Source organism: Haliaeetus albicilla, chromosome 11 (assembly GCF_947461875.1).
Source record: "Haliaeetus albicilla chromosome 11, bHalAlb1.1, whole genome shotgun sequence".
Lineage (NCBI taxonomy): Eukaryota > Metazoa > Chordata > Aves > Accipitriformes > Accipitridae > Haliaeetus > Haliaeetus albicilla.
The window spans coordinates 36,294,701-36,319,126 of record NC_091493.1 but is presented as its reverse complement, the minus strand read 5'-3'; the positions used below and the strand labels follow the sequence as shown (position 1 = coordinate 36,319,126).

At 36.1% G+C, this 24,426-nt stretch overlaps 1 protein-coding gene across 5 annotated transcripts in view; it reads left to right on the top strand.

Moving 5' to 3' along the window:
- ATE1 (arginyltransferase 1) overlaps positions 1-24,426 on the top strand; it is an 84,494-nt gene that overhangs the window by 8,077 nt on the left and 51,991 nt on the right. For 2 of the 5 annotated variants that reach the window (XM_069797130.1, XM_069797129.1), the window contains exons 6-10: positions 1,650-1,882; positions 3,597-3,725; positions 4,782-4,910; positions 15,607-15,639; positions 22,170-22,351. In XM_069797130.1, coding sequence (XP_069653231.1) covers positions 1,650-1,882; positions 3,597-3,725; positions 4,782-4,910; positions 15,607-15,639; positions 22,170-22,351 — 706 coding nt within the window. The remainder of the gene's footprint in view (positions 1-1,649; positions 1,883-3,596; positions 3,726-4,781; positions 4,911-15,606; positions 15,640-22,169; positions 22,352-24,426) is intronic. The other 3 variants (XM_069797133.1, XM_069797131.1, XM_069797132.1) reach the window with 2 other exon arrangements.

Here is a 24,426-nt window from a genome sequence, read left to right as displayed (position 1 = left end):
ATACATGGGTTTCAGGAGAAAGCTAATGGTGTGAAAGACTTCTTCAGCAGTTTGTCATAATACTTGTTACAGTTTTGGTTCTGTGAAGGATATATGACTGTATTTCACCTATATGGAAGTAGGTTTTTCCACTCTTCCTCTCTTTTTGAAATTTTTAGTTTTATGGCTCTTTTTTTGGCCTCCAACTCATCTACCACTGCCCTAAAAAGTAATAAAAAAATTAAAAAAATAAATAAAAAAAAAAGTTACTTTGTATTACATTAGCTGGCTGGTGATGCAATTTTGAGTGCAACTTTCCCTCTGTATGAAACTTGCAACAGCAGCTGCTAAACTGAGACAGGTATTCCTTGAAAAGTGATTATTTCTTCCACCACTGTTTCCAGCAATGCGGCAGATTCGTATAGCTCTTGCACAGCTTCTGGAGTGAGGCATGGTGTGCAGTTATTTGTGTGCACTGCATGGAATAGCCAACAATGATGTACAAATTTTAGGCAGAACTGAGAGTGTTAGGAAGTTTTCTTTTGCGATTTTTACAATCAGTATCTATGAAAATCGTACTGTCTAGGGAAATTGCTACTTGTAAGTAGATGGGTAACCATCCTTTCAGTGCCTTTGGTGGGTAGCATGGGGACCAGCCGTCTTTTTTTTTTTTTTTTTTCTTTGAAGAAAATTCTGTATTAATTTTTCTAGTACTGCCATTCTTGTATCTTGACTTTTTCTCTTTAGTGTCCTAAGTATGAAATTAACCTGGCCCCTTCATTGAGGAATTCGGACCACTTGAATTTTTATTTATGCATGTCTTTGGATTTGTGTTGCTTTGAGACTATGTACTGTTTTCTATGCTGATCTGTTTGTTTTCTAGGTTTGACTTCTTTGTTAAGTAAATAACGTTTCACAAATAGAATGTTATAAATGGTTGATCCATTACAGGTAGAAGTAAATGGATAAAAGTGAATTGATTAGTAAAAACAGACAATCTGAATATAATTTTAAGCAAAGATGTAAGCTCATGTGGCCTTAACTCTTCTTTTACATGACATTAGTAGCATTGGCACTAATGGTGCTGGCATTGGCAGCATTTCTATATACTGCATAATATTCCAGGTGACAAGAAATAAATGCTTTTTTGTGTGTGTGTATGTCTTGTACAGGAGTCTGTTGTGTAGCCACCTGGGTTTTTAATGTGGTAAAACAATTCTCTGCAAATTTGGCTGCAAGGTTTTGTGGGTTGTATTTTTTTCCTTTCAGTATTTCAAGCTGATCCTGTAGCTGTTTGGATGTAGTACACCGTCGTACTGTACATTAAACAGGAGCTTTTCTTTGTTTCTGAGAGGGGGATGTGGCAAAATGATTGAAGGACAGCCTTAGCAGGAAGTCTTTTCATTTTAGTTTTTAAATATATCCTTGGCTCTGGGGTGGAATCGTGGTCAAGGTGTTTCCATATTAAAGTGCTGCATTAAACAGCTATAGAGGAAGAATCATTGCAACTTAGGGGCGCCGTTGGTAGTTGTAAACGTGAAATACCATGTTATGTTCAGGCTGCAGTCTGCAATTATTGGTGATTTTAACCATTTCTTTTCAGTGATTATGTAAGAACTACTTGTTTGTTGCAAAATGTGGTGGTTAATTCTTTACCCGTGCCCTTGTAGGGAAAGGGGCTGATCTGAGCAAGCCACCGTGTCGAAAAGCAAAGGACATACGGAAAGAAAGAAAACTGCAGAAACTCCTTCAGAACCAGACGTGCGCGTTTGAAGGCTCTGAACTTCAAGCAGAAGATCAAGTTTTCCTCTTGCAAAACTCTAAATCTAAAACAAACCAACCTAAAACCATTGAAGACTTCGTTTTTGTCCCTTTACCTGATGATGCACAACACAAATTAGAGGTAATGCGTCGTTCACTGTTGTTGGAGGCAAATTAAGGAAAGGTCTAGTTAAGGAGTTTTTGAAATGCTTAGGTATTTAATATCTGTGACTTTATGGAATGGTTGTAGTTTAAATCTTGAAATGCATGTAGTACTGTGCGATATGTATATGGTGCAGCTAAGCTCTGTGTAACCACAAGAGGGTACTCTTGCACTTGCAGTCAGTACAGTTACCAAAATAACTTGCAAATTGATTTCATCCAGTGTTACTTGAAAATGAAAGACTTTGAATTAACTGAGTGTTGAATGATGAGAGAGGTTCAATATTTAGTTCTGCAGTATATAAATACTTAAACTATCTATGCTAATGAATCTTGACAAGAAAGCAGTAACTGTTCGTAAAATTAGACAGATAAGAAGATAGCTGCTTTTTATAAACATCAATGATATGTGTTGATGTCTTTGGAAGCTGTAAAAGTGATGGTAGAGAATTTTGCTTACTATACTGGTTGCCATTAAATCTATTAGTAATACAGAGACAGTCATCTGGAAGACTTTTGGACTTTCTAACATTTGTTAATCTTAAAACCATTTTTTTTCTTTTTATTTTTTTTCTGGAAGCTGGAAAACTATTTGAATACAAGTATTTGCCTCTAGTTACTGATTATCAATGATGGTATTGAAAATTAAATATTTAATATTCTTTTGGTAATTATTCAAAGAGGTAGTGATGATGGCTTAAAAGATTCACCCTGAGTAACTGACAAGAAGCCATGAAATAGATCCATCTCACTAACTCCTCCAGATTTTCTGTTGAGTTGTATAACAGAAGTATGATGGCTCTGTTTGAACATCTTCATTTAGAAGATGCAGGGAGAATTAGGAGGATGGTTCCAGCAGTGTTTTCCCAGATTGTCTTTGTGCTCTTTGCTCCTTACTATGTCTGTGAAGTGTGGCTTGTTTGGTTGGGTTTTTTTTTTTTAATAGATCAGAACCAATGCTATTTATGAAAGTAGAACCATACTGAAAATTATGTGGTTTTTGAAATGAAACTGTCCTTAAATATGTCTGAAAGAAATGCACTGTTACTCATGTGATATCATTATTTTGGTTAGGAAGCAATTGTTTTTACTAAGAACAATTTTTAATTTATTGATTTATTTTTTTTAAAGTTATTTTATTTTTGTGTGTTTAAGGATGTTGGTGGGGAAGATGGATAACTTCCTATTATAATTGACTCATAATTGAATATGGAAACATTGTTTCCTCTTCCTCTTTCAATTTGAAAAATACCTAGAAATCCCCTTGGGATTATTGCAATAAAAACATAGTCTTTATCTAAAGAGCACAGATATGAGTCTTCCAAATGCATGGGTCAAGTATTTTTCAGTATAGTGTGAAACTACAAGGGAAGATTTTTAAAAAGTACGGAAAAATCTCTTGAAAATGCTGATCTGCATACCATTTGTTGCTATTATTTCCTGAAAACTATTTGTGTAGTTCTCCTGTAGGCATTTTAGTTATCTTAATTTGTAATTTGAAAACATTGTATATTACTCAGTGTAAATATAGAAGCCTTCAATAGCCTAAACTGAGCTGAAGAATTGTCTATTATTAATTAAATTGTTAGGGCCCTTGTGCAGGAAGTCAAAATTTTTCTCTGTTGTGATGTTTGTATATGTATATAGTTATTGCATGATATTGTAATAATAAATGTGTTTAACTTCTTCCGAAGGTGAGGGTGGTGAGATCATCTCCACCAAGTTCACAGTTCAAAGCCACATTTCAGGAGTCTTACCAGGTCTATAAACGTTACCAGATGGTTATTCACAAGGACCCACCTGATAAACCAACTATAAATCAGGTCAGAAGGCCAAATGAATTTTATGCATAGCTCAGCTTCCCCTCGATTTCATGTGTCTTGTTTCTAAAAGAAACAAATGTGGATTTTATATCCATTGTTTATTCAGGAGCATGTAAAATACTATATCAAATAAAATCGACATCCTGAAAGTGCAAGCTCTTTTGATATCTCTTTGGAAGTGCCACAAATATTTGGTCTTAATTGCAGACAGAAAAGTTAGGGAAGTTAAATGGGTATGCTATTGGGTAAGAGATGGAGAAGATGAAGCTTTTGGAGATAGATTTTGTGGGCCTTATAAATACAAATCTCATAAGAACAAAAAAAACAGCTGGACACTTAGCCTGATAACTGGTCTCACTGGCTTTGGTTTGAATGCTTCCATAAGGAGGAGCTAGCATGATCAGGGCCAACATACAAGTAAAAATTTATCACACATACAAATTAGTGGTTTAAGGTTCACAGAAGTTGCATAAACCTCTTCACTTTCAATTTAAGCCCTTCAAGAAGTAATCTGTGCACTCCATTTAAATTACACATCATTACTGCTTCTTGTAATGACCAGGCGGTGTGTAATAGTTAGCTGTTAGACAGACATATTGCCTCTCTAGTACTATGAAGAAAAAAATTCAGGAGTTTGGAGAAAAAGTATATGTAGCAAGAATATGTAACTGCTAAACTGGGGCAATGAGTGATGTGCCATTAAAAATAATACATTTTAAAAGTCCCTGAGACTGTACAACAAAAATAAAATTTGTGGTTGACTTGGTAAATAACTTGGTCAAAAAATAGATTGACTAAACTGGTGCTTTTGAGTGTTCTAGTGTTACACAATTTTTATTCTTTAAGGAAAGTATCAACAGTCAATTTAAGCTTAGTGTTAGTTGTCAGATTTTCCCCTGTAGGAGCATTTTCTTGTTACTATGTTTAAAGTAGAAAACTGACTTCAGAGGCTTTGAAGTGCATAGGAGGAGATCTTTCACTAGCCTTACCTTCAGAAGCATATTATCTGATTATATGCACTCAAAATAGTATGCTTGTATTTTCCTTGCTCTGAAGGTGAGGTTGGTACCTGTCTCCTTTGAGGACCCCCAGTTCAAATCATCCTTCAACCAGTCAGCCACTTTATTTGCCAAGTATCAGATGGCTATACACAAGGATACACCTTCTGACTGTGGCGAAAATGAGGTACAGTTCACTGCATGCACCTTTATGAAAACATATTTTTAAGTGCACAATTAAATGATGGGAAATGGTGTCTCTCAGTGATTCTAAATATTAAAATATTGGAATTTCCATTTGGGAGGGAAAGCATTGTAGTTTTTAGCAAGCTTCTGTTGCAGGCTTCAGCCCAGGGGAAACTGAGCTGAAGAGCGAGGGTTTATGCACCATCATAACTAAAAAACTAATGATAGTAATGAGTTAAGTAGAGCTGCTGTTTGTACATGATTTGTAAAGAGGTCTAGGACTGAGATTTCCACTGGAGATGGGATAATGGTATGGAAGTGCTTTTTTTAATGGCAAAAACATCTTCTGCTTTAAAGCTGTTTGGTACCTTTTCCACATTTCTCCTTAATTTTTTGAGGTCTTGCTTAATTTAACAGGTGAAGCTTTTAAAAATCTCAGTTTTATTCACATTTCATTGCTAAGCATACCTTTTAACTGGAACTCACCTTTGCAGTAGAAATAGTGCAAAAATATTCCCACCAGCTGATTGTCTGAGATTCAATGAGAGCACATTGCATATGAATAAAGCCTGCTTTTAAAACAGTGTGTACAGGATGCTAATCCTAATCTAATAAGTAAAAAAAAAGCATTCATGGCATTCTAAACAAGCAGCAATTCTCCATTTCTCTGGCAGGTGGCACAACATTTTCATTAACAAAATTAGTTAAACTGCTACCTCAGATCTGTCATTTCTATCTACTGCAAATGTATGACTTCAATGTTGATCAACCATCTAGTCAGACTTTTCTGTTCTTGAGAGCAATACTTGCAGAAGTGACACCGAGCAAGCTGTGGCTGCTTTCCAGGTAGAATAATAAAACCGCATAATCATTTTTGGCTTTAGTTCAAAAGAGTGTAAGGAGAGCTTTTTTGTGAGATCTCTGTAATGCTACTGTGGAAAACCATAAAATTTATTTCACTTTGTTTTGTAAAATAATAGGACTCGTAACAATACGTAGTAGTCTCTGCCCTTGTTATAATTGCTGACATGAATTGGGTGAATTATAATAATGTAAAAATTGGAATCATGCCAAGAAAGATTGAGCTATTTACTAGATTTGTACCAGGCATTACCTGGTCTGATTAGGAACTTGATTTGTCCGCTACAATGAATTATTTCAGCCCTAATGCTTAGATATAGCATATATTCCACCATGCATTTGCTCTGAAAATCTTGTTGCTGCAGAGAGAGTGCTAAGAACATTATATACTTACTTATTCTTTGTTTAAAATTATGGATTTTTTTAATACCATCATTACATCATGAAGAATCAAAAGCAAAATCACAATGGCTGCTTGCAGTTCAGTTCTGAATAATAGCTACCTCTCAGTTCATTTAAGTCTGTTTGGGTCAGAGTGCATGGTTTGGTGTACACTTGGGTTTGATGGCCTCAATCACCCATGAAACTTTGTTTTTTAACTGAAGGAGTCTAGGGAAGGAAAGATGCATTAAGGACAGTTCAGGTTTCCACCACCTTAAGGTGTAAAGTCTATCATGGGAATTGCAGTTGAATAGGAAGGAGATGGATTTCTGTTCATACTGCTAATAATTTAATGGATTTTTATCCTCCTCTTTTCCTTGTTACTTGCCATAGGTGTTTCCCTGTTCTGCCTTTATCTTCTCTCTCTGGCATCATGTTTGTGTAGGCTTAGTATAATATTCCTGGGGAGACATAAGACCTTCTCTGAAGCTTCTAGTAAATGTAAAAACTCAGTCTGATGCTGATGGCTTTTAATTCAGGTCCTTCTTTAGCACTAGTATTTTATCTTGTGTGTTCATGTGACTATCTGGCTGAGAAGGTCTTTCTATTCACAGTTATTAGGCAGTAAAGCTCAGTCACTTCAATCAAAAGCATTTTGTATTTGATTCCTGCAGGACATAAACTGAAGAATACTTTACACAGAATGTATTTTGATGTAGATGAGAAGCCTTTTTTCTTTTTTTAAATTTTTTTTTATTTCTATACTGATTCTGTGGGAGGAGAATTATCTGAGTCAGTTTTAACAACAGAAGATACCAAGTAGGGTAAAACTGATGCAAGCATTTGAGAGGAAGTTTGGAGAATGCTGTTTGAAAGACCTCAAACTTTTTCTTCTTCCTCTTCTTCAGACTTTTTAATATATCATACAGACATTATGGAGCCAAGCAGTTCTTTAAGTAAAGGTAGAATGAAATTCTGTTCTATACACAAGGCTTTTTATCAGGGTTAGTAACAAGTCTGCTTTGGGCTTTAAACTGGCAAACATCCAGGAATTTTTTTGCATCTAAAAATTAAATTTAACTTTTAATCTGTGCAAGCTAATATATCTGTGTATGGTGGATGAACCGCCTTTTCAGGGAGAGTCCTGTACATTTTGTGTTTGGAAAGTTTCTAGTTTAGGAAAAGTATTTAATTTATATTTGGCTGAACACTTCATATTCAGAAACCTGCCTATATTTAAATTCAGAATCCAACAAAAATTGTTATGGGACATATTAACAACTTCTTTTTGGAATATATTCTTAGGTTGTTGGCATTACAATATACTGTCTGCCTATATTAGCTGCTAGACTAGTTTAATATTAATGTTATTACGTTAAAAGGCAATTTTAGGAATAGATTTAGAATTTTGGTTATTCTTTGAAAATAACACTAATGTGGAAAGTTATAAAACAGTTTACAATATTAACAAAAAATATGTGAACCGTGAAGCCGAATATTGCTCAATGAGTGTGAAAGAAGGCCCTCTTTTTGCACCTATGTGAGGTATATAGATCTTTTCATTAAGATTTTATGTGAGAAGGGGGAATAGATGATTTCCAGGACAGGGAATCCATGGAATACTTAACACCAAAGATTACTTGGAACTTCTAGGCACTCTCTGGTTAGTGCCAGTTTGAGACCAGTGGTAACTGGTGTTTCAGTGCCCTTCAAGATGGTGGGTCTTTTTGAATTTTGGCTTTTCCTCCTTACTTTCTCCTCTCCTTCTGCATCTCTGATGGAGACTGCAGTTGCACTAATAATAGTGTGTGTTCATTAAAAATAATTTAGTTTGAGATTTTGCTGGGGAGAGTCCTGTGATACATTTTGGTGATGCAGTACTGATTCCTGATTGAGGTGGTGACTTCTGTTTGTTCTAATAAAAAGCAAGGTAGAAATTTCATAGTGGAATAAACTTCTTCCAAGTCCCAGAGTTGGTTTTACCGCTGTGGTGATGAAACTTGCCTTTTCTGTGGAAGCATCATCACAACCTTCAGTGCCACTCTCATTGGTGAGTAGAGGATTTGGTGAGGTAGAAGTGTATTTGCTATCTGCCAAATAATTTAATATTCTAGGAACAGTTTTGAGTATCTCCTTGCTCCTGGAATTAAAACCAGTTTAGCTTACATATGAAAACTTCTCAAATCTGTTTTTATCTTGACATAAAAGCTACAACTATTTTCTGCGTAGGCTTTTAAACTATTGATTATCCCCTTTTCTCTTAGTTTGCCTGGTATAAATTGAACTACCCTTGGAAATCTCCTGAACTCCCGCAAAAACCTTTGGTTGATTGCTGCAGGATTTCAGCTTCAAAACTGACCTGGCTGTCTCTGCTTCGGAGTGCAGTCAAGTACTGAAGTTACGCAAAGTTGTTGGCACCTAAGAATATTTATGTCAGCATGTTTTTATTGAATTGAATTGGTGTCCCGAGGAAAAACATAGCAAACGATCTTCTAATTAAAGGTTGCTTCATAATACTTGCTCTTAAACAGTGCTGTAGAAGAACTGATTTTTCAGTTTTTCTCTGTGGGAATACAAACCCTTATTAAGCTATTATGTAAATGCATAGTCATCCACTGTTTTAGTAATATATGTACTCCTATCTTAAAAAGAGTTGTTGGAAAAAATCAGAGGAATTAGGGGGAATCTCCACAGATTATTAAGTGGTAAAGTATAAATAGCTTCTGAATGAGGTAAGATATAATCGTGGAAAATAGGTGTATCTGCCTATTGGAGAAGTTTATCAAAGGCTAATCTTGAATTAGCCAAGTCCCTGAACTACTCATTTTTGGAAGCTGTGAAAATGTGCAAGGGAAGAATCTGTTTTAATGTTTGTCACATTCTATGCATTTCTTCTGGTGCTTTATGGAAGTACTGTACATGGACAGCAGAAATACCTGTGTTTCTGTGTCAGAAATGCAGGGAGGACTTTGCAGAATACAAATCACCTGGAAGATGCTATGATCTAACTCTACCCCAGCTTCAAGATGATTAACAAAGTATGTGGAAATATACATGTAAATGTTTCGGTACATATTGCCACCTTCATGTCTTTTTGTGTTTTATACGAAGTGTCAGAATGTATTTCTTGGTATTTAAGTGATAGATACAGATGTGGAACTGTGTAGCTCTGGAGGCAGATTTTAAATGAAATGAATACAGTGAGAACATTTCTTCTTGGCCCTTTCATCCCAAGAAGGAAATTTTTTGATCCCAGTGATCTAATCAATGGCTAATTTAGATAGAACAGGGGATATCTCTAGCAGCTCTTTGTAATGAAGTGTCATCTCACCAGAGGCATTGCATTTCTGACCCAATGTTGTCTTTTTTTAAAATGCTTCCAGAAGTCAATTATAGAAGCTGTCAGCATATTTTATAGACACACTCACATTAGTGCCTATCATTCCAAATAGAGTTTTACATATAACATATTGTCATGTAAAAATTTGAAATTAAGCATTTTTTTTCTTCCTGCCTCTTCTCTAGGGAACTTTGTGATTGATCTGGGTGGTTTAAAACACTGATACAATACACCTAGTCCATTAATGTGATTTTTAGGCTTTAAGTCTTTTTACGGTAGTATTTGTCTTTAAGAAACACAGCTGAAGTGTAACTGAAACAAGCTATGTGGCAGCTACACAAGTTAAAAAACATTTCCATAAAAGATCATAAAAATTCTACAGTAGTTTCCAGAAAGAGCAGGAGTGAACAGTTTATTGCTGCTTAGACCTTCTGAAGCAAATGTTTTATTTAACTTTTCATGAGTGTTTTATAATCACAAACTTGTAGAAAAATAGCGTGTCTCCTTTTCCTTAGCAAAGCTAGCTGGACCCTCTCTTTGCTTAGTGCTTAACTAAATATTTGTCTTGGAAGAAAAGAATTTCACAACTCACAAAAGATACACTGTTTGAAAAGGTGCAAAAAATTACTGAAATAGGTATAGTGCTTTTTTTCTTTTCTTTCCTTTTTTTTTTTTTTTTGAAATTGCCTCCCAGAAATCCACTTGAACTAATATAGAAAACTGAGTAGTCTGGGAAGTGCAAAGGAGCGTGTTCTGATTGGAAAAGCTGGTATCAGCAGCCAGTTGCAAACTTCTAGGTCTGTCTCTCTAACCTAGTTTCCTCTTTCTTTTTTTATTTTCTAGTGAGAGAACGCTTAAAAAAATCAATAGCCTTTGTGGTTATTTTTAACCTTCTGTAGCTTGCTTGGCAGCCATACGTTTTTAGAATGCTCTTGAATTAGTTCTTTTATCATTTGGGTTGATGGCAGCGCTAATCTGATGATTGACTCTTCGTGGTTGACTGCTGCCGCGACAGAACGTCTCACTGCAACGAGTTTGCATTTCAGGTCTCTGATAACGCTGACTTAAAGACTTGGAATGAGTACTTCTGTATCAGCCTGATTCCTTCTGCTTACTTGTGTGGCTCTTGTGACTGTAGTGCCATGAAATCATGGATTTTATTCTTGAAGTGCCTGTAAGAGCCAAAGAATTGAGGCATCTAGACAATTAAGTAACTTGTCCATAGTCATATTGTTTCAGTTCAGATTCTTTTTGCATCACAGTTTACATTGTTCTTCCTGATTTTGATACTGAGTTTTCTATGTAAATCCATATAAAATTAAAAAAACTTTACTGTAAGACTGACAAATCTCCATTATTATGAGAGTAATTTCTTCTGAGCAGACAAAGCCACAGTGACTTTTGTCACTCAGTAAGGGAATTGAAATTCTAATTCTGAAATGTACATTCTGTCCCATTAGCAGTTATTTCTATTTCATTAGTCCAATTCTTGTACTGAAAACTACATTTGAGACATACATTTAAACTTTAAATCCCCTCTTTCCTTATGTACTATGTTTTGAAGGCTCTTTCTTCACCTTTGAGTCTGTGGATATCTCTGAAACTGTGTTTTGTTAGCATTCTTATATTTTTGTAAGTCACTGTTGAAAATGCTATTAGAACCAGCCCTGGAATAAGTGTCTGATTCCTCTGCTAACTTAGCTGTATATTACCCGCTTCAACGTTAGTGGGATAGTTTGGCACTATCTTTCCTTGTAAACATGTTACATTTTGCCCCATTTTCCCCTATTTTTACAAAAAGTTACAGAATTTTGTTCATTTTCCAGCTTAATTTCAATCTGTTTTCCTAGATAGTTTCTTTTTATTGTTTTGTTTGTTTGTTTGGGGTTTTTGGGGGGGGGGGACTCATTTAACAGCTGCTTCTAGTCTTACTGAAAGTTTGACCTACTTTTTTATTGTTTATTTTTTACTTTTTTCACTCCACAACTTTCTGGCTAATATTGATTCTAGTCTGTTTTGGCTAGAGAAGATTATTTCAATTAAAATATGGCAGCCCAATGCACAAAATAAATCCTAACACATGTCCTAGGACAAAGTATGCCTATGGCTACAGACCAAGTTCTTTAAAAAGTGAACTGCCTTAGAAACAGTTTTTGTTGATGAACAAGGAAGAGTTAATGTTTGAGAACAAAAACCTGTTTATTGTGAACCTGTAAGAAGTGCCAATGTCTTGAAAGTAATGGAGCTCAAAAGGGAGACATTGCTCCTTTCTTTGGTGGTGGCAGGATGTCCTGCACACTCCTGCAGGGTTTGCATGAAGCTGAGAGGAGCTGGATAAAACAGAAAAAGAGTTTGACCTGGAAAGGAGCTTCTAGAGAAGAAGAACCCTATTTTAGCCCTTTGTTTTTCCCTGTGTATCTAACATACCTAAAGATCGCCCTACTTGAGGAAGAAAAACTCTGTATAAAATGAATACATAGGGAAGATGCCAGGAGCCCTGTGCAAAGAATGTCATCTTTTCATGGCTCGTTTCTGTTAGTGGGTAGACTAAGATTTGTTTGGCCACTTTTATTTCCCAATAAGAGGAAGCGTTCATTATGTTCATCTTGGAAACGGGAAGGAAGAGAGAGTAAACTGGCTTGATACACCTGAGGGTGTTAAACTGGAACTGCAGGTTTTATGACTTGGTTCTGTATGGAAACTTGGCACCTTTTTTTTTTTAATTTTATTATGAGCCTGGCACCTTTATGAAAAACAAAACCAAAACAATAACCAACACGTTGGTTTATTTTAATCCCATTCAGAGATTAGATTTAAAAAAAAAAACAACCAAAGGCCCAAATCCCATATCCATTCCTCACCCCTCCTTTACTGAAAGGAAAAGGGCAAATACTCTGATTTCCTTGACAGTGAATTACAAATATGAGCAAACTCTAATACTGTCAAAAGGAAAATTAGAAATGAATATCCTTCTGTGATGTCTTCGCACTGAAGGCCTCAGATAATTTTACAGTTACTGGTGATGACAGCTCAAAGCTGTTTTTTCCTGAGAAGGCTATGATGTCATCATGTGACATCAGTAACCCTTGCTTTCAGAAAGTTACTGAACTAGCAGGTGAAGCCCATTCAGATTTAGCATCTGAATATCTTCCCTCACCTGTAAAAGGAAGCAGGTCTTAGCACTCTAGTTTTATTACAGCTTTTTAAAGCTGTGCATGTGCTTTTACTAGAGCGAGTAGCTCTGAGTTGAACCAAACCTTCCTTTTTTTTTTTCTGCCTTTTCCCCCCCCTTTGATTTAATTCTCAGTGATGTGTTCCTCTCTTAGTATTACTAATAATGTTTGAACTTATTTGCCATTGTTCTGTTGGTTCTTTTTGGCAATTGTAATTAGCTTGCACCAAAGCAAAAATGTTGTGGATTTTGTATATCTTATATAGTTTTTAAAAGACTAAAGTTTATGTAATTCAGTTTGAAATTAAAATTAGAAAAGCATGACTTTGTGAAAGGAATTTTAATTGTGCTTGTGTGATAGATTGAGTTATTTTACATGCAACACCAGCTTTTGACTGTACTTCTTTCATGGTTTATTGAATTGGTTTTGAATTGTGCTCATAATAATCTTGCAGTATTAAGTGAGTTTGTTAATTTAGAAACTGAATCTTACATTTACTTTAGTTTAAATAAATGTATAGACTATGTGTATTATTAGGTGATGATGAAAGTGCTGTGGATTTAGGGGTGGGAGCGGAGAGTAAGGGTTGAGAAGATAACAGCAGAGGTCAGTGGGTCTAAAATATTTATTAAATTCTCCAGCTCTATGTGCCAATTAAATTCTTCCTTGAAAAAACCCCCACAAACCCACAACAAAAAATGTTGGGTTTTGGGGTAGTTGTTTCTTAATTGACTCTAGAGAAGATTCACAGTCTTCTGAAGTTTTCTAGGACTTAAGAAAATTGTCTAACCTGAGAACTTTAGCAAGTCAACAGGTGAAATATGTAACAAGACTTGCATTGATTTTTTCCCCCAGAAGATTGTGATACAAATTCAAGTACAGTTAAGAATTTTTTTTCAGCCAGCAGTATAGATAGCTGTAACAGTATATAATCCCCTAGCAAGCAGCAGTTATGCTCAGGTAGACTTAAAAAGTCCCCCCTCACCCCCAAAGCCAAGGGATTGTACAGCAGAGCCTGGAGAGTGGATAAAACTATTTGAAAAGTGTTGTTGGCTCAGTTTTCTCACCCATAGGGTTTAGCTTGCACTATAAAGCTAAAGTTACAGATTAAGAACTATTGGGGGTCTTCTGACATGAAAATTAGTAACACATGGTTTATTTTTTCTGAAGCCTGCACGTTCTAAAATCGCTGGCTGTAAGGACTGATGCACTCGCAGTATAGGAATTTGTAACTGTTCCATTTTTTTTTTTTAATAGGAATGTAATAATTCAAATTTTTAATTACTTTTTTTCTCTTTAAGTATTACCTGTTTTTTTTCCTCATTCTCTCCCTATCCACCAAATCAATAAAAATTCTAAAATGTAATTAATATATTGCAGTCATTTGTTTTTCCAAACTCTGAGTAATTTAGAGCGGTCATGACTAAATCTGAAATGGTTAATTACAGAAAATGCACAATCCCCTGTCTTCACCAGCACCTTATAGAAATTCGGTGTTCTTCCGTAAAGTCTGTGTCCAAAGGTTTACCATTCATCTGTAGATCAGTTGCTGCTATGTGTTTGAGGGGTAAAAGTCTGAAATATGGCTTCTGCAGTGTCTTGATTCTTTTAGCATCAACAGATACAATTTCTTAGAGGCACAATCTTAGAGAAGGTTAAGGTTGTGTTCGCTTTGAGCTATAATGAGAATGGTCCAGTTAACGTTTGCAGATGAATATATATATGTATCTACCAGAGGCTGTGTTTTTATTTCTAAAATGTGCTTTATAGCACCTTCTGAAGAAAAGAGAAAGCTTTAATTACTTAGGCTGTATATGGAACTCTGTCCTAAGTCAGCAATTTACAATATTGGCACTTTTTATTGTTGCCTGCCTTCCTCTCCTCTTCTCTCCTTCCCTGGGAAAAATGTGATAACTGACAAGTAATCAACCCATTTTTTGTATTCCCCTTTAAATAGAGTAATCTTCTTTAATTAAGCTCAGAAATCCATAGAATTCTTGAAAACAATGATGTTTTGTAGGGGTCCATATATATTCTTTTTATCAAACTTTTAATTAAAAGTTGCTGTTTACTATTACTTTACAGTTTGGGAACTGCTGACTTATTAAATCATCCAGCTATTACAAGAGGTGGAATTAAACCATGTAACACGTACTATGTTTTTAACAAAGGAATGTTTTAGGGTTAAATACATGCCAGAACTTTGTGACATGTTTAATGTGGAATCCACCAGCAAGGAAGTATTTGTATCAAATAAGTAAATGATGGTAAAGAAATAATTACTACATTTTGTTACTCTTAGAATCTTGAACAAGCTCCAGTTCATTAAAACCTTCCCCTTTTTGGTTGATTGCAGCACATCATTTTGTATTGAGTAAAGAATCTAGGTTTGAAAATGCTTGCACTTTCAGGAAGTTGATTTTTTTTTTTCTTTTCTTCTTCTTTAAAATTAAAATAGGCTTGTTTATGATTTTGAATGTAAATAGACTTAATCGATTTATATTAAGAGATATGAGGGCCCTAACCCCCTTAGTGATGGGGCAGGTACCAATGGAACAGTGGGAAAAGACTCCCTGTTGCAGGCAGTCACAGAGGAGGGTAATGTGTAATTTAAAATAAAGGACAGCAGAAGCAGACCTGTATTACATGGTGATAATTCTTTCACATCACATTTTAAAAAATCTTCTATTTTATAGAAAGGAAGTACTTTGTATAGTTAATTATTGTATCTATTTGCTCTTCTAAATAGAATGTGGGAATTTGTGGAAATTTTATTTTAACTCTTAAAATCTGATAGTGTTTTTCAAATATATGGTTTTGAAAGAGTGTATTTGATTGTTAATGTATCCTGAAGTACTGCTAATATTTTTCTTCTTTTTCTGCTTTGCATATTTGGACTGTCTTCTTGGGCACATATTTCTGATGAATCTACTTTGATGCAGTTCACACGATTCCTCTGTAATTCTCCTCTGGAGGTATGTATTCATTCTAGATGCTAGTTTTGAAATGAATGTATTCTTTCCTCTTCACACTACGTAGACATCAAACCATTATGGTATCGGTGGTATAGATAGGTGTCACAGTATTTGCATCATCACCGACTGGTAAGGAAGATAGCACTGTATTTTCAAAGGAGTCTGAGGACTCCTTTACTGGATAATAAGCTGGATAATAAGCCACCACTGAATTTCATATCACTGCATTAAGAAACAGTAGCAGAAAGTGCTGTGTCTTTTCTGTTCTTGATTTATTTCTGTGAAAGAAAAGAATATATTACTAAATAACTTGGTAAACTTGCATTTGACTATAGTCTGAGTTAAAAGTTTAGGAGAGATGCTGTTGCTTCATTTAAAGTAAGCAAACTGCTACGAATTTCTTGCACTTTCATTCTTGTTAGTCTTAAAGAGTTAAGTACCGCGTGACTGTAATGAAATTGTCAGGTTATAGTAATTATGCTAGTAATTTGATATGTTGCAGTTTGAATGAATCCATGTGTGGAGAGTTTGTTGCTTCTCTCTGCTGAGTCCACTGGCCTTTACATTCCTGAAAGCTGAAGAGTAATAGAGCTCATTAGACTTTATAGGAAAAGGGCTTTTATCACCTCGTCAACTCAGGCAGCAGACTGCCATTATATTCTTAATTTTGTATGGCTACGTTGATGTTGATGCACACTTCCCTGCCAGGTTTATACCAGTATTGTTTCTTACAGACACTTTTTATTGACATTTTGAAGCTTGAATTAAATTTTGTGTGGCACCACTACAGATGTCTTCAATTAGATGAAGTTAAATAAAAGGGGTTGTATATCAGAGGCCAAGGGATTCTTGAAATTCTTTATTCTGAAACAGTTGCCACAAGCAAATCTAGTAGTGTGTAGTCTGTTTACTCTTTTGAACAAAAAAAATTTAAAATGAAATTTAAACCTTACATGATTTTGATTTGTAATTTTTTTAATTTTTAATATTGTTATTAGCTGCAAATAGTATGAACACCCAAACTCTTCTTGTCTTTTTTATTTCCTCATTTTATTATTCTGTTTAGTTTCTGTTTTGGCTATGGGCTCTGGCACAAAAAATGAATAGTTTAAAAAAAGGATACAGTAAGTAGTAGCAGAAAACTAGGCAATTTTCTAGCAGTAAACAGGATAATGTAGAGACAACTGTTTGTTTTGTTTGTTTTTTTTTAATCAGCCTTCTGTCCTAGAAACTACCTTTAGACATTTGCCATTTTACTACTTCACATATGCAAATGCTACCTTGTTTGGAGAGGTTCAGTTATAATGGTTCAGTATAGGAGAATGGCATGCAGGAGTTTTAGCGAAAAACCAGTGTGGCCTGGTACCCTGTTCTTGCCAAGGTGAGAGTGTTTATGGAAGAAGGGCACAGGGAAAATCTGGACTGCTCAGGGTGATTCCGAGTTTTTGGTGCTTGGTGAGTTAGGGGGTTGCTCTGGGCCAGTGGTTCTGTTGGCGTCACTAATAGTCATCTCTGTGTTTGTCCTTCCCAAGTTGTTCCATGTTGTTTTGATACAACAGTTGGAATGAGCCTCAGCACTCGGATGTGCCATGGCATTATGCAGTCAAATGACGATTTTGTTTTGATTTTGTTTTCAAATCCTTCTCTGATTGCTCTTTAGTCTTTTTCCATCTTGACTGATGCTAAGCATGAAATTGATGATTTCATAAAACTGCTCTCAAAAGCATCTTTTTGAGAGAATTGCTAATTTATACCCATTGTTTTGGACGTGTATATAGCAATATTTTTCCCCCCATGCATTTATGTTCCATGCATTTAAGAACATTTGATATTTCCTCTGCCTTTTTAATCACTCGGTGTTATGGGATCTTTCTGTAGTTATTTAGGCTCAGCTCTTGTTTAACCATCCTGAACACTTTTAATTCATCAGCTCAGTTTGCTGCAACATTGTTCAGTTTTTCAGTGATTCACCTACCAGTATGGAGAACAAAATAGATCCAGCGTGATGGAAAGTGAGCTGCTTGCCATTATGTAAATGGTCATTTGTTCTCACTTCGTTTCCTGTTATCTATACTGAGATGCTTTTGAATTCTAAAGAATTGAAAGACATTTGTGAATCTAGATCTTTGCTCTTTGAAAAGCACAGCAGCTTCTGCTCTGCATTGTTTTGTTTATTGAGATGTGTTAATTTTTAGGAGAACTAATAACAAATGATACTGTTCCAGGTCTGTAATTCCCAGGATCACCTTCTGTTGAATGTCATATTTTAGTCACAATCAATGCACTGTTCGGGACTAAATCAAAACTCATCTCGTTTAGAGATCTTGGCAAATTGCTTTTTTACTTATAGTGGTGTAGACATCACCAGGATGTCTACATGGTGATAGTCAAAGTTTCTTGCTACTGAAGTCCTTTGTACCTTCACAGCTTCACTAATCTTTTTAGCATTTTAAGCTTACTATCACTGTCATGATTAAATAGTTGACAGTATAGCTCCAACGCTGTACTTTTCCAATAAGATACAGATGTTAACTCTGTAGACAGTGTCTCACATTTTGTTGCAGTGGGTTGATTTACTTTATTTTGATACGGAATCACAGAATTGTTCAGGTTGGAAGGGACCTCTTGAGATCACCTAGTCCAGCCTCCCTGCTCGAGCAGTGTCGGCTAGAGCAGGTTGTCCAGGCCCATGGGTTTTGAATATCTCTGAGGATGGAGACTCCACAGGCTCTCTGGCCGGCCTGTGATGCTGTTTGACCACCTTAGTTAAAACCTGTTTCCTTCTGATCAGATTGAATTTCATGTCTTTTAATTTGCATGCATTGCCTCTTGTCCTGTTAGTGGTAACTACTGAGAAGAATCTGGCTCCCTTATCTTCATTCCCTCCTATCAGATTTTTCTACATATTGATAAAACCTCCCCATGTCATCTGTTCTGGAGGCTGAAGAGTCCCAGCTTTCTCAAGCTCATCTTATACAGCAGATGCTTAAGCCCCTTAATAATCTTTATGGCCCTTCTGGACTTGCCACAGTAAGTCTGTATTTTTCTCGTACTGGGAAGCCCAGCCCTACACCCAGCACTGCCGATGCAGCCTCACGAGTGCTGAGCAGAGAAAAGCTCACCTCCCTCGCCCTGCTGGCAGTGCTCTGCCTGGTGCAGCCCAGGATGCTGTTGGCCCTTTTTTCGGTGAGGGTGCTTTTTTAAATGAAAACATGCAGTGCTACCTCTCTGCTGACAGAGCCTATAGTTGTAGGCTGCTTTCACAGCATCTCCACTAATCCCTAATGAAAGGAGAAAGTAGTACTGAAAAGGAAATATGTTGCTAACCAAGAGATAGAAATCTACCATATGGTAGGTTGTGTATGTGTGCGCCTTTGGGAAAGGAACTGCTGGAATTAATCACTTCACTTATTCGGCAAATAATTTCCACTGGACTGTAGAAGTCAGGGGTTTCCTGGCTTTTTTTTTTTTTTTTCTTTGTGTAAGGGATAGCATGGATTTCATATCTTCCTCCTCCCTCCATGCACAGCGGAGGGTAAAATGGAAAAGTTCAAAATAGGAAATTTCATGAAACCTTCCAGAGAAAAATAATCATGCAGTTAGTATGGTCAGGACCCACTTTTGGTAAGCAAGTATGCAGTGCCTTCTGCAGTTGCACACTGATCTGGCATGTGGGTTAACAAGTGCAATTTCCATAATAGTAATAAAGTAGTAAAACATCTCTTAAAAGTAAAGAGAAAGACCAACGTGCTTTGAAGAAAATTGAGCACTTTCCCCATCATTGAAGTTCAATTAGAAGCAGTTACTACATTGAGGTGTTCTAATTGGAGCAATATGTAATACCAGTTGCTATTAAATATTTAAATTTTAATAATGCGTTATAAAATATGAGCAATCAATTGTGTTCATGGAATCATTAGCTAGCAGAATATGAAGACAGGCAGAATTCACATGTAATGGAATATATTGTATATCTGTCTGTATTGTAGTCTAAACACTGGAGAGAAAATTACTTGTTTTAATATTTTTCCTGGATTAAGTTCTTATTGTTTTGATTGTTTCAATATCATCAGATTATAACAATTCATCGTATTGAATTTTGAGTATAAATTGTTAATTTTAAATAAATTGATCCCTCTGGATTGATTCCAGGGCTAAGGTGTAATTTCGGGTAGATAAGGTAAGCCTTTTCCAGTTGGGCTTGCTCACCTGATGTCACTGGTATATTTTACATCACCTTTGGCAAACACAGTCCCAGGTGGACATGTCAGTAGTGTGAAATGGTATAACCTGCTTCAGGAAAATGTTTCATATTCTAGACCTGTTTCATGTCAAACTGCCTGGATGGTGCATGAGAAACCAAGTTAAAGGAGCCAAGTATTCATTGAGAAATTGGAGAAAACATACTTGCAAGCATTACAAAGGATTACATTGTATCAAAACCTCTGAAGGAGGAGGAAAATGTTACTCTTTTAAAAAAAGTTATTTGCTTAATGTAATGGAGATCCCTGAACGTTTTGCCTGAAATCAGTGCTGTGCTTATTATGTTTGTTGCAGAACATAGCCTCTTTTACGTTCATGACATTTCATTGTAATTGCATTAGTGAAATAACTGTAGTTTATACTTTACTAGAAGTTCTTAACTGATGCTAATACTTCAGTTTGCAGAGGTCCAGTGACCGAACCCATGCAATGCTGTTCAGAGGTTTGGGGTCACACACAGACACAGCATTCATTTAACTGCAGAGGACTTGGCTTTCAGTGAAAATCTTTTCCATGCTGGCTTAGACTATCTTTTTTAACATTAATGAAATCCTATATGATGAGTTTTTGACAAAGAAAGAAAATCTGTTTTAATGGAAACTTATTTAAGCAGGTCTGTGTTATATTACCAATCACATTTCCCCTTGGCTTGCAGGAGATGTTTCATTTTTTCTGTCACTGGCTGCACCCTGGTAGCTGAGAAGAGAACTTAACCTGTGCTGAGAAATCCTTAGAGAAACTCTCTTACTTGACTGTGTCCCAGCTTAAAAGTTTTACTACTGACCATGTGATTTCATTTGGCTCTGCTGAAAAGTTGATGATATTGTATGAAACCATAACTGCTGAATAAGTAGGCTTTACCTGAATGAGAAGAAACCCAATTTAGTATGCTAGTATCCGAGTCTAATATCCTTGTATACTGCAGATTGAGCTCTCAAATGTTTGATCGTTTCACTTTTACAGTATCTGTAGCTCCATATCTACTTTTATGCTATATAACTATATAAAAATGCAAACATTTTATTATACAACTTTTATTTTGGGCCTTATTGGTTGGGTAAGTCAGTTGAAATGGTTTTTGTTCACGTGATTGATTTCTTTTGACACATGTGGTACCAATTAGAGTAACTTCTACTGCCCATCATCTCTTCAGTCTGCGCTACTGTATCAAAATACTTGATTAAACCCACCTTCTGTTGTTGTAATGCAAACCAGTTGGTAATAGTAGGCAATATTGTCAGATTTATTGAGTGAGAAGCAGCTTTCTGAAGATCTGGCAATGCAGTGAAAAACACGACTAGATGGATAATTAAGTTGAGCAGAGTGGAATTCAGGATTAAAGTAAACTTGACATGGGAGAAAATGGCATGCCAAGGTTGGTTGTGTAATACAGTTTAAATTAGGAGATCATTTTCTTCTTTATTTGAAGCATCAGTTTCTGGCTCTAGGTACTTCATGCTGTCCGGAGACATATTTCACTGCACGTCCAAAACTCCAGCGCACAACAATAGCGAGGTCCTTAGTGTTTCTTGCAGAAGATACTCTGATGTGGGCTGACAAAGATGTTCCACAGATTTTGTTGCAACACAGATTTTCAGGTTCTTAGATAAAAGGTGTTTCGTTGGTCATAAACAATAAACTGCACATGAAGAGTAAGCTATTCAGTCCTTTAATAAATGGTCTTCTCAAGCAACTTTAATGGCCACTCTGAGAAACTGAATTTTGGTGGCCATAGTGCTTCCAGTGCTTGGGGGCATCGGGGAGAGAAGCAGTAGGGTCCTTGCTGTGACAGAAAGTGTTGGAGGAACTAGGCATTCACAGCCAGCTTTGGGAAGCACCAGTATAGCGAAATGTCTGTGTTTCACCTCTCTGTCTTCGGGCTTCATCTCTTGTTGAAAAGTAGGTCAAATTAAAAGAGTATCTGCAGAATTTGTTTGCATGTAACAATACATTAATAACTCGATGAATCATGTTGTTTTATCATGTCAGTACTATAAATACTAGATGGCAGAGGCTATCTGCAGATTCATGTTTGGGATGCGTGATATGTAGAGTTTACTGATCATGAGTAGAGCAAAATCACAAATGATACAGTGAACTAACATTGTTTTCCCTGGTTCTCAAATTCATTTTTTTCATTTTCTAAACACAGATAGCAGGAGTAATTTCTCACAGTATTTACTTTTTTGTTAAAATTCTTTCTAAAATGTTTTTATACTGAAAGTCTACCTGTCAGACAATTACATCCCTCTTTTGTTTTTGCTTAGGCAGAGAATGCACCAAATGGACCAGAATGTGGCTATGGTTCTTTCCACCAGCAGTATTGGCTGGATGGGAAGATAATTGCTGTTGGTGTAATCGATATCCTGCCCTACTGCGTGTCCTCTGTCTATCTGTACTATGATCCAGACTATTCTTTCTTATCTTTGGGAGTCTACTCTGCATTACGGTAAGAGGACATTTGTGTTATCTGGTTAGACGTAATAGTAAGAATTGATACTTGTTCCTAAACTTGAGCTTTTATTTCCAGTCTAAACAGATACTGGTAACACTATCTCTAGCAAAGTATTTGTGTTGGTTTTTTTTTTTTTAATTCTCTGCAGTTGGTTGCATTCCAAATAAATTTTTAGTTGTCATCCTTGAATAGGGATGTATCTTTCTAGTTAGCTAAATAGTTTTAAAGATTAAAAACCACTCAGAAACTAAATGCCTAGTTTTTATTGCCCCTGAAAATAATTTAGTATTGCTTGGTTTCAGCAGGTAAAGCCCCTTCTTTGTTTGAATAGAGGTAATTTTTCCTTTGGCCTATTTCTTAGCCCAGTCACCAAATGAAATTAATCACTTTTATAGTTTTATGCACATTGAGATCATAAATAATAGAGTACCTAAAAGCCGTTGTCTTCTGAATTAGTAGTCTCCTGCTGTACTAGAACTAAGTATATTTTTCAGGTATGTTAATCTCATTATCTTTGTCTTTAGCAAGCCTGATGGAGAGAGTGATCCCATGAATTTTATAGCCTTAAATTAACTATGAACCTAGTCTTGCAAAACAGTAGGAATAGTGAGTAATGCTTTTCACTGTGAATACGACTTGCATGCTAAATTGCAAGTTACTGTTTTTCCTCCATAAGCAATTTTATGGTTGCATTGTAATTATAAGGAAAAAAAACCCTAAATGAGTGGAAATATTTGTGCATCTCAGTTTTTTTCTTAGCTTTTTTGCTTCTCTGTTACATGAAGTAAGCTGGTCACAGATGCGGTATTCCCAGGGAGGTTCTCATGAAGCAACTGGGTTTGAACCTCATGCCAGACATGTCTATTTTCAAGTTTCCCTGGGTGTGAGATGTTCTAGAAAAAGTCTTTACCTGTTGAGATTTGCACTACACACCTTCAGATGTGAAAGAAGTGCTAAATCGTGAGATTCATCTTTCTTCTTTCTCCAAGGCATCCTGTTGAGAGGCCTCTTCTCTATAGGTGGAGCTTCTTAGCTAATCGTTTAGTATTACCCACCAGGATGGGTAAATATGACATGACTTTTGAAATATGTAAAGCACAAACACTATTTTTAGGATCTTTTGTTTTCCTAAGAATCTTTTTTTTTTCTTTGTTTCTTTTTTAATTCTCCTTTTGGGTGTATTCTTCTCTCTGTAGTGGTGAATTTTGTGATTTCTGCATAATCTTTACATGAGTTGTTCAAATGGATATGTCAAAGGGTTTTTCCCACAAAGTTCACTGTTAAGTTTCTGACATCAGTCTAATGGTTTATTGCTGCTGAAATGAAGTGCTGCAATAACTCGTCTCCATCTCTGCTATATGCTGGGCTTCTAGAAACCATATATTTAGCCGGTTTAATTTACTGAGCAGAAGACTGTTTGCTTTAGCAACCTGGTTAGTGAGCTTAGTTGGCTCAGTGGAGAACCTGTTAACACCAGAGCTAGTCCAAGAGTTGTGACAGAGCCACAATGTGCAGCTGAGAATGTCCAGGGAGTGAGAGAGCAGGACTTCCTCCCACTCTCTGGTAAGCTCTTAGATCAGTTAAGTCCTAAAGTGCAATTTCTCCGAGTATGTCACCTTTAATAAGAGCTGGTAACATTGCCTTCCTGTTGGCTTTCCCCACTTTGTTCTAGAATGGTTCTTTATGATGGAGAAACTGTAGAATCATGGAAGTATTTAGGTCAGAAGGGACCTCTGGCGGTCATCTGGTCCAGTTCCAGAGCAAATCAGGGCTAACTTCAAAGTCGTCATGAGCATTAATGCAGCTGTTGCTGTAGCATCTCCAGTGGTCTCTATCTAAAAGAGTCTGAACTGTCATTTTTCTGAGGCGTTCAGTGGCACTGGCGATTTTATAAAACTAATCAGAATTAACAAATGTAGAAAACATGTTGGAACTCCTGTGATTTAGAATTGATCTTTTTTCTGTCTATTAGTGGTCTAGATTTTTAGAAATATTTTATTACATATGCTAGATACTTGAAATTAGACTGATTATTTTTCATGTAAGGTGAGCAATAACATAAAATACCA